General features: G+C 36.9%; 1 protein-coding gene across 6 annotated transcripts in view; it reads left to right on the top strand.

Annotated features, from left to right (window-relative positions):
- Positions 1 to 11405, top strand: part of LOC117339109 (rap guanine nucleotide exchange factor 6-like) — a 116681-nt gene extending 105276 nt beyond the window's left edge. For 3 of the 6 annotated variants that reach the window (XM_033900540.1, XM_033900523.1, XM_033900510.1), the window contains 3 exons: positions 513 to 719; positions 1039 to 1091; positions 6025 to 11405. In XM_033900540.1, coding sequence (XP_033756431.1) covers positions 513 to 719; positions 1039 to 1082 — 251 coding nt within the window. In that variant the 3' untranslated portion in view covers positions 1083 to 1091; positions 6025 to 11405. The remainder of the gene's footprint in view (positions 1 to 512; positions 720 to 1038; positions 1092 to 6024) is intronic. The other 3 variants (XR_004535090.1, XM_033900500.1, XM_033900532.1) reach the window with 3 other exon arrangements.
- The last annotated feature ends 1228 nt before the right edge of the window (positions 11406 to 12633 follow it).

Here is a 12633-nt window from a genome sequence, read left to right as displayed (position 1 = left end):
GTAACTTCAAATTTATATTCCTGTAAATGTTTCTAAAATCATTAAATAAATGTATTTTAATTAGTAATTTATAAATGAATTTCACATCAACTCAAATTTTTAGATTTTTTTGCTAAAATTTAATGGGAAATGTTTCATAAAATTGAATTGAAAATTTAAAAATAATTTTGACTCAAAATTGAGATTTTATCAAAACCAGAAAATGCATGTTGAATCTTTTTTCACTTATAGTTATGGAATTAGACAATAAAACCTAATCAGAGTAGAGGAATGAAAAATTACTTGATGCCAACTTCTCCAATTTCTTTTTATTTAATTATTTTGTTTGGTTTTGTTTATCATTTGTACATAATTTATTTTTATTTTGAGTTTTGTTGATCAATATAAACATCAAAAGTCACCAATGATGAATACTAATGTGAGACTGTCAGATCGTTTTCTGTTGTGTATATAACTATTTCTGTTGATAACTACTATATGTCTGGTCTTTCCTTCTGCCTTTCCTCCGACAGCATATAGCCAATATATTCACCAAACGTACACAAATGTAAGGCGTCCTCCTCTCCCTGATTACCGCTCCGCTACGCAAATGGCGCAGTATGCCCGCCAGAAGCACATGTGGCAGTTGGATCGAACGCGCTCGCATGATGGTGTTGTGGGCTACCAACAGAACGGCGAGGTATCGTCGGGTGATAGACATTTCGGCTCATCAATGGATGGTAGGTGACCTCCGGTTAGGATGTGTGTGGTAGGTTGTACAAGCCTAATGACCGTGTTTTCAAATGTGTCTTGTCCGTTATGTTTCGTACTCGTCACGTCCTGTGTCAGTCATGCCCTAGTGGCTGCCATTGCTGTGTGAGCTACAATGTGTAAGCTTTAGTGGAAAATTTTTTTTCCTTATGGCTGTGTGTGTAATGTACATTGTTTTCGTGAATTTCTCATTTATCATAAAAGTCGCAAATAATTGGTACTTGTGTTTGAAACAAACATTTTGTGGTTGTAGTTATAAACCGCGCCTTGTGATTCGCTTATTTACAGCTTTTAGACAATCAGCATGGCCAGATGATCAACCAGACTCATAAATTATAAAGGTTTGTCACCTCGTGTGAAAACAGAATTACCTCCCTTTGAACCCCTTCAAATACCATTTCGAATAAGAATTGAGAATTAATATTTTTTGCATGAAATCAAGCAAATCCATACAAATTAAAACAAGAACTGGCCTGACTGTTTTGTTAGCCTCCAGAATAATAATAGGTGTAACATCACATTAACATATGAAGATCAACAAGTTAAATTCATTTTGTATGATTTTAATGTATTTTTATGGGCACACCGTTTATTGGGGGTAGGGGCCTTGATCTACCTATCTCAATTGCGTTCCATTCTGAATCAACTACGTATCTTGAGAATCCATGAACAAATTAGTACATATCCACTCCATAACAGATTAACTTCATATCTAATTCAAAACAAAAAGTTTTTTCACTTGATCGTATTCTAGTGGTCATTGGTCAAAGAGGGTCAAAGGTCACCTTTAACTTCTGTTGAAAGGGCACAATCGGCCAAATCAGTGTCATGCATTGAGAGAACCTTTCAACAGATTTCTTTGGGAGATTTTACCACAGATATTTAATTGATGAGAGATTTTGACGAAACTTTGCAGCTGTGCTTATAAGGCAGCTTAGGTATGTTTGAATACAGCATTATCAGTCAAAGGTCAAGGTCACTTATAAGAATTTAGTTTTGCATTCCTGGTCATCAAACAACAGTCATATCTATTGACATTTTTCATTTTGTTAAACATCACAGGTTTTGTTGGTATTTTAAGTGAGCTTGAGTGGCTTATTCATGATAGATGTCATTTGATATAAAAAATGTAAAAAAAATATGCATATTGTCAACTACCTACAAGTATTAATCTTAATATAGTCCAGTATACTGTCTGATCATCACAAAACATGGCAACCAAAAAGTCCACGGGGGGTACTAGGTGTGTGTCGGGACGAAAATATTACAATTAATTAATGATGTCACTAATTAGGTGCTGTGGATCAGCCACCTACAGCTGTCGTCACTGATTTTCCCGAAATTAAATTCATTCGGAACTCTTGTATTTCCTTAATGAATGATACATTTATGATTGATAGATGTCGAGTTATCATGAAAAACATAATCATAGTCCCGATTTGCAGCACAATCAGTAAGATTCTAACCCTTCTACAAACAGCATGCTGTTCATCCCGAACCTCTCCTCTGACCCACTAACCTGGGCTACTTACACTGGTGGTAGGATGTTCAAATCTGGGTGTACGAGATTTAATCTACAAGCAATTTTAGAACACTCTGTGTACCATTTATAGGACTATATACAAAGACAATTCATTCAATTTAAAGTTAATTGATATTCAGTATTTAAGTGATCTTTGAATTTCGATGTTGTTCAGATTTTAAAACATTATATATATTTAGTGTATTGAATTTACTATACTTCCCGTTCTGTAATCAAGACAGAACTTAAGTCAAAATTATTTTTATGTAGATTTATTTATTTTTATATAATTAGTATGTATCTAAATGAAAACCTATTAGCTGATTTTTATGTCTTCCTGTTCTGTTGAAGTTTGGACTTCCTGGTTCAATTTTTCGTGCTTTAGCAAACTGATATTTTTTATATTTTCTTACTAGCTAGCTGTTATCCCATCTTTGCATTTTGGCATGAAGTGTTTGTTAACCTGTTTCTCCTGCAGTTTGCACTTAGCCAGCTATCTTGGTGTCAGTATGCACTTGTTGCTGACGATAGTTGTTATACTGCCACTGTAGATGGGGTCGACAGAGAGACAATCTACTGTATGCCAGTAAACCAAGGGGGGATAACTGGAGCTGTAGAAATTCAAGGACAGGATGCATGCTTGTAAATAGTTGTTGGTGATGTGAAGTTGTTGTGCTCTAACATATGTTAATTTTCAGAATAATATATTGATATTGGTAATTGCTTCAACAGTAATAAAAAGATTTGGAAAAAGAAAAGAAATAATATGGTATGACAATTGAGTTTTAAAAGTTATTAAACTAAAGTTTGGTGCTGGGTGCTATTGGCTTATAGCCAAACGGCACCAACATTTTGGGATTACTGTTAAAAACATATATATGTTTAAAGCTATGAATTTGGGCCATCATCATATAATTTGTTCACTCTTTCAATGTTTTTTTATTTTGTTCGACTTCTCAATTAGCTGATGGAGTTATATACGAAATTTCATAAAATTCTGTTGATGATTCATTGATTTCAATGCAAAGTAGACTCACTGATTAAACCGTTTGAACAAAGGACATTGTGTAATCAGGATTAAGAAATAGAAATCCTAAAAAGAAAAAAAAAAATCTTTTAGAGAAACAGCTTTCTTTACAATAACCATATTGAGGTATGCAGTCTAGTACAAGTTTTAATTCTCGGCATTCAGAAAAGAGGCCGTGGGGCAGTTTTAGGGACAGGTGCACTTACAAGGTTGAACAAGTGTACCTGTATATATATGTTTTGTGTATTGTGTGATGATAGGCCAAAAACGGAGGGATTTACCCTTTCACATTAATGAAATTGGACACTAGTACTGTTGTAACATGAACCGGTCTATTCTAGATGCATAATATACACCTGTATATAAACATGTTGATGTTTAGTGTAGATCAAGTTTCTTACCTGTGGAGGGAAGTTTCTCAACTAAACTAGAATTCTCCCTGCAACCAGGAAACATTTACTAAGAATTTTTCATCATCCTAATTTGATTTCATCCTAAAAATGAGGATGTTAAAGAGAACTAGGTTTTCAGTTTAGATTTGTGGAATTTTTTACGAGCAGTAAATCAAAGTTAAGGTGAAGTGAAGTGTCTCTGAGTGTGAGGAGAGATTTCTACTTGGTTAGTCTAGAGTGTGGGGAGAGATTTCTACTGGGTTAGTCTAGAGTATGGGGAGAGATTTCTACTGGGTTAGTCTAGAGTGTGGGGAGAGATTTTTACTGGGTTAGTCTAGAGTGTGGGGAGAGATTTTTACTGGATTACCCAGTACATTTGTAGTCAAGAGTGTGTGGGAGAGATTTCTATTGGATTAGTCCTGAGGTTGGGGAGAGATTTCTACTGGGTTAGTCTAGAGTGTGGGGGGAGATTTCTACTGGGTTAGTCTAGAGTGTGGGGGGAGATTTCTACTGGGTTAGTCTAGAGTGTGAGGAGAGATTTCTACTGGGTTAGTCTAGAGTGTGGGGAGAGATTTCTACTAGGTTAGTCTAGAGTGTGAGGAGAGATTTCTACTGGGTTAGTCTAGAGTGTGAGGAGAGATTTCTACTGGGTTAGTCTAGATGTGGGAGAGATTTCTACTGGGTTAGTCTAGAGTGTGGGGAGAGATTTCTACTGGGTTAGTCTAGAGTGTGGGGAGAGATTTCTACTGGGTTAGTCTAGAGTGTGAGGAGGGATTTCTACTGGGTTAGTCTAGAGTGTGGGGGGAGATTTCTACTGGGTTAGTCTAGAGTGTGAGGAGAGATTTCTACTGGGTTAGTCTAGAGTGTGAGGAGAGATTTCTACTGGGTTAGTCTAGAGTGTGAGGAGAGATTTCTACTGGGTTAGTCTAGAGTGTGAGGAGAGATTTCTACTGGGTTAGTCTAGAGTGTGGGGGGAGATTTCTACTGGGTTAGTCTAGAGTGTGAGGAGAGATTTCTACTGGGTTAGTCTAGAGTGTGAGGAGAGATTTCTACTGGGTTAGTCTAGAGTGTGAGGAGAGATTTCTACTGGGTTAGTCTAGAGTGTGAGGAGAGATTTCTACTGGGTTAGTCTAGAGTGTGGGGAGAGATTTCTACTGGGTTAGTCTAGAGTGTGAGGAGGGATTTCTACTGGGTTAGTCTAGAGTGTGGGGGGAGATTTCTACTGGGTTAGTCTAGAGTGTGAGGAGGGATTTCTACTGGGTTAGTCTAGAGTGTGGGGGGAGATTTCTACTGGGTTAGTCTAGAGTGTGGGGGGAGATTTCTACTGGGTTAGTCTAGAGTGTGAGGAGAGATTTCTACTGGGTTAGTCTAGAGTGTGGGGAGAGATTTCTACTGGGTTAGTCTAGAATGTGGGGAGAGATTTCTACTGGGTTAGTCTAGAATGTGGGGAGAGATTTCTACTGGGTTAGTCTAGAGTGTGGGGAGAGATTTTTACTGGGTTAGTCTAGAGTGTGGGGAGAGATTTCTACTGGGTTAGTCTAGAGTGTGGGGAGAGATTTCTACTGGGTTAGTCTAGAGTGTGGGGAGAGATTTCTACTGGGTTAGTCTAGAATGTGGGGAGAGATTTCTACTGGGTTAGTCTAGAGTGTGGGGAGAGATTTCTACTGGGTTAGTCTAGAGTGTGAAAAGAGATTTCTACTGGGTTATTCAGGAGTGTGGGGAGAGATTTCTACTGGGTTAGTCTAGAGTGTGAGGAGAGATTTCTACTGGGTTAGTCTAGAGTGTGGGGAGAGATTTCTACTAGGTTAGTCTAGAGTGTGAGGAGAGATTTCTACTGGGTTAGTCTAGAGTGTGAGGAGAGATTTCTACTGGGTTAGTCTAGAGTGTGGGGAGATATTTCTACTGGGTTAGTCTAGAGTGTGGGGAGAGATTTCTACTGGGTTAGTCTAGAGTGTGAGGAGGGATTTCTACTGGGTTAGTCTAGAGTGTGGGGGGAGATTTCTACTGGGTTAGTCTAGAGTGTGAGGAGAGATTTCTACTGGGTTAGTCTAGAGTGTGGGGAGAGATTTCTACTGGGTTAGTCTAGAGTGTGAGGAGGGATTTCTACTGGGTTAGTCTAGAGTGTGGGGGGAGATTTCTACTGGGTTAGTCTAGAGTGTGGGGAGAGATTTCTACTGGGTTAGTCTAGAGTGTGAGGAGAAATCGGGTTAGTCTAGAGTGTGAGGAGAGATTTCTACTGGGTTAGTCTAGAGTGTGAGGAGAGATTTCTACTAGATTATTCCGATGATGTTGACCTTTGAACTAATCCAACTTTTTTTTTCTTGTATTTTTAGATGCAGAAGAAGAGCAAGTGTCTGCAGTGTGATGGTCAAGTACATTCTTGCCTTGGTCAGCAAAGGGATAGTAGTGTCCAAAGGCTGATTGGTCAGCAAAGGGATAGCAGTGTCCTAAGGCTGAGTGGTCAGCAAAGGGAAAGCAGCGTCCTTAGGCTGAGTGGTCAGCTAAAGGGATAGTAGTGTCCTAAGGCTGATTGGTCAGCAAAGGGATAGCAGTGTCCTAAGGCTGAGTGGTCAGCTAAGAGACAGCAGTGTCCTAAGGCTGGTCAGCATGGATTTAGTGCAATAAGAGATACAAGTTTTGTCTGTGATAATGCTAACAAGGGAGGAGGGCAGACGTCACTCGTGGGGGTATTCAAGCATGTGGATTCCAGTGGATTCCAGTGGATCTTCGACAGAGAATGTGCCATATGGACGTGTAGTTGGCCTTATGATTGTCATGAAGCACATTGAAGTGTATTCAGGAAAATGTCCGGAGAATCCTCTTATGCCAGGAGTTGTCCCTCCCCGATTTCTACAGCATGCTACGTTGACTTCCTTCTGCTGGTGTGGATTTAAAAATGTGCGGAACAACGTGATCTTGTGGAATAGTCATCCACATGATCTTGACTCGGGTCGTGGCCATTGCAGTATAAAATCTCTCCTATAGTTCTAGTCTGCTTGTGGAATCATGAGAGGGATGAGGGTGCAGAATTCCTGTCATGTGGACGGTGGATTTTACTGCAAATTCATCGTCATTTATCATCGTCTGGGCAGTCTGGAGATAGTTTTGGAGCGAATCTCATTTAATCATCATGTGCATTATTATAAACATGACCCCTGAATTGATTCTAATTTAGACATCAGGATTTGTCCAATGACCAAGCATCACATTTGGGTGTTGACTGTGATATCAAATCTCCAATTTTGATAATTTGAACCCAGAGTGCATTTTTTCCTGGAGAGAGATGACAATGGTTCTGCAAGTACATGTGGTACACTTCAAACTTTCTATGGTTGAGAAACTCTGATTTGAAGGTATTGCATAGACATTTTCTAGTACTTGTATGATGTTGAATCGATTATGCAGGGGATACCACAGAACAATTAAACCTCCACCGTGTGACGACTTGACACTGCGACGAACAATCAGGAGAAAAACTGCTTACCTATATATATATATATATATGCAGTGTGTGTAACATGCTGTGGACAAGGCCAGTGAAATATCGTGTAGGCTGGTGACTCGTGTGGCCAAACTCTCCTTAGTCACCCTCGACGCAGTGCCGAGATATCAAAGTCTGTATATGGGACTGGATATCTAATACACATAGTGCTACATTTGAGAGGAGGCAACTATTCTCTTATTTACTCAGTAAGTCTAGAAGATCTATGCATTGGTGCCATTTTGATTTTATTGTTGATTTTTTTTGTTGAGAATTAATTCGGAGAGCTTCCATATGTTTTATATCATGTCTGTAATGCCCAGGTCTCTGTTGTATCAATCATACTTAGCTTACTAACGTCAAAATTCTTTCGTAAATTTGAATTCAAAATATGTTCTTGGATTCAAAATGACAAAATTAATCTAAAAATAGATTTGATGAATCATTTTGTGATTGGGTTGAAGTAAATTAAAGATTATCGCAGGTTATCCCTGATGCAGCAGAGCTCTGTGTAACTTAACTGTTGTCTCTCCTGTACCACAAAGAAGCTGGTAAAATTATCTCCCCTTGGCAGTTAGTGGACCAATCTGAAACCTCGAATTTGACTCCCGCTATATTAACTTGGAGGTGATCGATGAAGATTTTTTTTTTTTTTTTTTTGTAATAAGGGATATTTTCTTCAAAACAAAGTTCTTTTTTTGAAGTCAGTGTCAATACTGACAGGAAATTACTTCCCTCCTATAGAATTCTTAATGCTTAAAATTTTTTCTTTTTAAATTCTTCATTAAAATTTATAACATACACCAATTATGTTTTTTCCTCTGCACTATTTGGGAGTAAATTGTTTTTGGTGATCAGAATTTTTTACTTATTCATACACCTGTATCACCCAAGGTTATGTGTGAAGCACATCCAAGGAATTCATAGACTGCTAAAATTACCTCCCCTTGGCAGTGATTAGGCTATAAAATTATATCCCCTTGGTAGTGGGTAGACTGGTAAAATGATCTCCCCATAGAAGTAATTTGGCTGTAAAATTATCTCCCCTTTTGGCAGTGATTTGGCTGTAAAATTATCTCTCCTTTGGATTTGGCTGTAAAATTATCTCCCCTTTTGGCAGTCATTTGACTGTAAAATTATCTCCCCTTTTGGCAGTCATTTGACTGTAAAATTATCTCCCCTTGGCAGTAATTTAGTTGTAAAATTACCTTCCTTTTGGCAAAATTTTGAGGTCAGTAACTTATTATCAGTACAAATCTTATTTGTTCAAACTGTCCAGTATAAGGTGCAACTGTAGTGCATATATACAAACTCATTTTTCTGGACTAAAAATAGCTATGTCTGGCTGACCGGTGGTAATTACGACAAATTGTCCACTGCCGATGTCTGGCTGACCAGCAGTAATTAAGACAAATTGTCCACTGCCAATGTCTGGCCCACAACTGGCAAGACTCTCGGCTACAGATGAATATTTCCATAGTAATACTGTCTAGGGAGGGGGTTATAAAGGTCACAGGTTCATACTGATGGTACAGTATATAATCTGAAAGCAAACTTTCTGCTCAGAACCATTCTCCCTCTTACTTCTCTGCTAATTTTGCAGCTATCATGTAGGGCTTAGAGAACATTGTTAAGATTCTAGTGTCCATATTGGACCATGTTATCAATTATGATAAGTTAAAATGATCATATTGGTTTCAGATTTATAATACAAACAACAGATATAGCAGCTGGTGCAAGACTGGTTAACAGTGAAAATCTGGTAGTGAAAATTTCTAAGAATTATTTGGAAATAATATTATCTGTATATTAGGTACAGGAAATATACCTACGAAGAATATTTAGGTGTTACTGATGTAGGAGATACAGGAGGTTTGACCTGTATAGTTTTTGTTCAGTATTCTTGCCCAAATTTGAATTGTTATAAATATTGATTGTTGCAAAGCTGAGAAAATGCAAATTGGAGTATCTGCAGATTATAATTCCATAAACAGTGATGTTCTGTGAAATATGAAGCATGCTTAGCAGTTCTATTCACTGAACTGTAAACACATGTTACGGTTTCATGAACAGGATGATTCGCAATTAACAAAACGTTTTTGTCAGTCTTTCTCATGCATACTGCAGAGATAATTTGATTTTAAATCCAAAAAAACTTCAATATCTGCCACGAGACTCCCCTGAGGTTTAATACTTATAGACTGTTACTGATTGTAAATTACGGAAATGTTTGGGATCTAGAATGAACAGCATGCCCCTTGAAACATCTTCACTATCCAAGGGTGTTTGGTCCTCTCCTTTAATTATGTGAAGATGAAGGTATTGAACCATAAACCCTTGGTAAGCGGAGATGCCCTTGAACATGCAACACTTATGTTTTTTAAAAGATAGAAATAAAAATCTGTTTTGCTGTTCAACAAAATCCTCTCAGCAGTAGGCAATACTGGCTTCAGTTTGATCCTGGCCTTAATGTTCGTGAATGAAATATAGAAATGTAATCTGCTCTAAAATGATAGTGCAAAGTTGTGCTCTCCTGTTCCGGTACCCAGCATTTGATAATGTGATGTACAACACTTGTGTAATTTGAATGTATTAATTGTCCTTTTTTATGTATGTACATTTCATAAATTAATTAACGATATGATTTTTGATGTTGTTGAGGGGCTTGGCAATATATTGAAGGAGTCGTATGATGACATTTTGTATTGTTACGTGGATTCACATGAATGTCATGTTGATTCACACAGATCTGAAATTATATGCAGAAAACATGTGCATTAAGTCTGATAAAGTTATATACTACATTGAGAAGTTTTACACATATTTGAGGTTTGCCTATAAGTTTGTGCTAGAGAATTAGAAGCATATGTGTGTCTTATCAATGCATGATGTGGGTATATTATAATATGCAAGTTGTGTGTGGAAAAAATGTTGTGAGTTGAGAATCTGGGTGTAAGGGTGAAATACATGTATATGTGGGCGTGAGGGTACGAGGGTACAAGGGTGTAAGGGTACAAGGGTGCAAGTAGTCAGTGGTGGAATGAAAGTGGATCAACTTCAATAATTAAGCCATGTGTTGCATTTGTACAGCATTACACTATCACCTATCATATATCAAGTCCAGGTCAGTTATAAAGTAACTGTGTAACATGATGGATCTGATTTGACAGGTAAACTTGTCGTTTTCAATATCAAAGTATATATCACCTTGTAATTAATAATTTATTAAGTGCAGAAGTTCTAGGATTTCAAATTCATTGCCAGGACATTTATAATTACTTGAATGAGAGAAGAGTTGAAAAAATCGACTCGGGAGTACTTTGTTGTAGTAGTTCAATACTATTATTGCAGCCCGATTAGATACTGGATATTCGATGACAAGCCTGTGTTAACTAGTTATTCAGGAGCTTATAAGTTATTCAGTCGTGTACCAAGACTATATGCTATCTTGCAAAATCAACAAATGTACATTTTTCACCCTTAAATACGATTGGCTTGACGAACAATCTCAGTTAGGTTATGGTGTCTTTTAGAAAGCATTAAAATGAGACCGAAATTACAATTTTTGAACAATATTTTACAAAAAAAATTTTGTGCAGTGATCATTGTGAGGTAGCATATATACTTAACACAAGACAGTTTTACGGAGAATCTGGTTGGAATTACATTTACTGTCAGCAGTTTGTATACATTATAATCATGATTATCATCATATCATATTTATTCAAGTTCTTCTTCTATGTCCCCACTTTCATAAGCTAAGATCCCTGTGAAACAAGAAAAAATTTACAACATTATTTAAATTTTTACTTAAAAAATATTATTGCATTATTATATTTTTGGTGTAATTGAACAAAGCTTTGCATTTGGAATTAATAGAAATTGGCTTATTTAACATTGTGATCTAGATTTGATTCTCATCTTCCTGTAAGTATAAGAAGAAGATTATCATAAAAATAAATTTGGAAATAATAGAAGTTGGCTTAGCTGTGATCTAGATTTGATTCTCATCTTTCTGTAAGTATAAAAAGATCTGTCATAAAAATAAATTCATGTGTATGTATTTAAAAATGCATTTACAGTCATTATTGACATGACTGGTTACATAGATCTAGTACGGAGAAAGGATAGCCTTCCTCATACACTTCCCCTCATACAATACAATGTCCATTGTCATATATTAAATATGTTGAAAAGAATAATAATAAAATATGTACAGTTTATAGTAATGATGATTGTAGTTTTGTTGTTTTTATCGACCAACCCTCTGATGATGGTTGTCGTCCATCAGATGAAAGAAAAGAGTTAAAATATCTGACTTGGAGTTCATTGAGTGATAACAAACTTCAAAAGTTAAAGTCCAAGATGGCTATCTTTTGTTTTTGATCAGCCCGAAAATATATCCATAAAGAAGCCGTGGGGAGCACACCTGTTCAGAAATTTCATAGTTCTTCTTTTTCTTCTGATCAGAGGAACTAAATTACACTCTAGAGTCATAATTTGGTGATACAAAACAGATACTATAGAGCAAATACAAAAAGAAAAAATGAAGAAGAAAAAACAGTACAGGAAAGTTCAAATTCACATAGAACCAATAAGTATGGATCAGGAAGCGATAAGCATGCACCAAGAGCCCTTTGGCAATCTTTTATTCAAGAATAACAATGTTTTTTTGTGAACTTTATTTATCACTCAAATTTCATGTTCTTGGTCAATACAATTACGGAATATCAAACAACTTTTAATTCACCCGAGATGAAGTCTTTGCAAAGTCTTCATGACTTGTCGACAAACAGGAAACTGAGGGTCATGATATTTGAATAGGTCACCTTTGTTCAAATAAATGACATTGGCCTAGTTTCCAGTTCACAAAGGCCAAATATGTTGAAAATATTGACTTCTCAATAACCAGGAAACCAAGGGTTATGATATTAAAACAGGAGCATGCTGGGATAGAGAGCTACGTTGTTCAATTGAATGACCATGACCTACTTCCAAGATCATTGGTTTTCAATGCCTGAATTGCAATCTTTGAACAACTTCTAAAAAAACCAAGAGGGCTATCAAGTTTGATGGAATGAACGATGGTGTACTATTTTAAAGGTCACAGGGGTCAAATATTAATTAGGCCCAGGTTCATGATATTGGGCTGTCAAGTTTGTTCAAATAAAGAGCCTCGACCTTCCTTCAGGCTACAGGTCAAATGTTTAAAAATCTTAAAACAATTTCTCATTAACCAAGAGGCCCATGCAGGTTCATGATATTGGAACAGTAGAAAGCTGGGATGGAATGCTACCAAGTTTGTTCACATGAACGACCTTGACCTACTTTCGATGTCAAAAGTTTAAAGGAATCGACTTCTCAATCTCAAAAACACCTTGACCTATACTCTCAAGGTCAAAGGTGTTATAATCTTGATATCAACTATCTGTATATATATATATCAGAACCTTTGGGTCTC

This window comes from Pecten maximus, chromosome 1, assembly GCF_902652985.1.
Source record: "Pecten maximus chromosome 1, xPecMax1.1, whole genome shotgun sequence".
NCBI classification, from domain to species: domain Eukaryota; kingdom Metazoa; phylum Mollusca; class Bivalvia; order Pectinida; family Pectinidae; genus Pecten; species Pecten maximus.
Note: the sequence above shows the minus strand (reverse complement) of the source record. Positions and strands in the feature narration are given on the sequence as shown.